Here is a 258-nt window from a genome sequence, read left to right as displayed (position 1 = left end):
GGGCAGCCCCCACTCACCTTCAAACCTGCCGGAGAAGCTGTCGGTGGCTCTGCAGCGCTTCTTCTTCTTGTTCCTTTTCTTGGCGTCGGGGATGTCGATGGGTTGACTTGAAGGCATGTCTGTGCCAGAGCAAAGCCACCGGCCTAAGTCACCCCCATATGCCCCCCATGCTCCCCCAGCATCGCCACCCCTGGGGCAGCCCCCCCCAAAGCCTTTGGGGCAACACAAAGGGCCAGCATCCCAGGGTCCGGGATGGGA

The 258-nt window shown here is 62.4% G+C and overlaps 1 protein-coding gene across 1 annotated transcript in view; it reads right to left on the bottom strand.

The window, feature by feature from the left end:
- Window positions 1–117, bottom strand: part of LOC104508619 (MAP kinase-interacting serine/threonine-protein kinase 2-like) — a gene marked incomplete at its 3' end in the record, with an annotated part of 2,177 nt that extends 2,060 nt beyond the window's left edge. The window contains exon 1 of the mRNA XM_010150311.1: window positions 18–117. Coding sequence (XP_010148613.1) covers window positions 18–117 — 100 coding nt within the window. The remainder of the gene's footprint in view (window positions 1–17) is intronic.
- Window positions 118–258: the final 141 nt, after the last annotated feature.

This window comes from Eurypyga helias, unplaced genomic scaffold, assembly GCF_000690775.1.
Source record: "Eurypyga helias isolate BGI_N326 unplaced genomic scaffold, ASM69077v1 scaffold38950, whole genome shotgun sequence".
Classification (NCBI taxonomy): domain Eukaryota; kingdom Metazoa; phylum Chordata; class Aves; order Eurypygiformes; family Eurypygidae; genus Eurypyga; species Eurypyga helias.
This window is presented reverse-complemented; position numbering and strand designations above follow the sequence as displayed.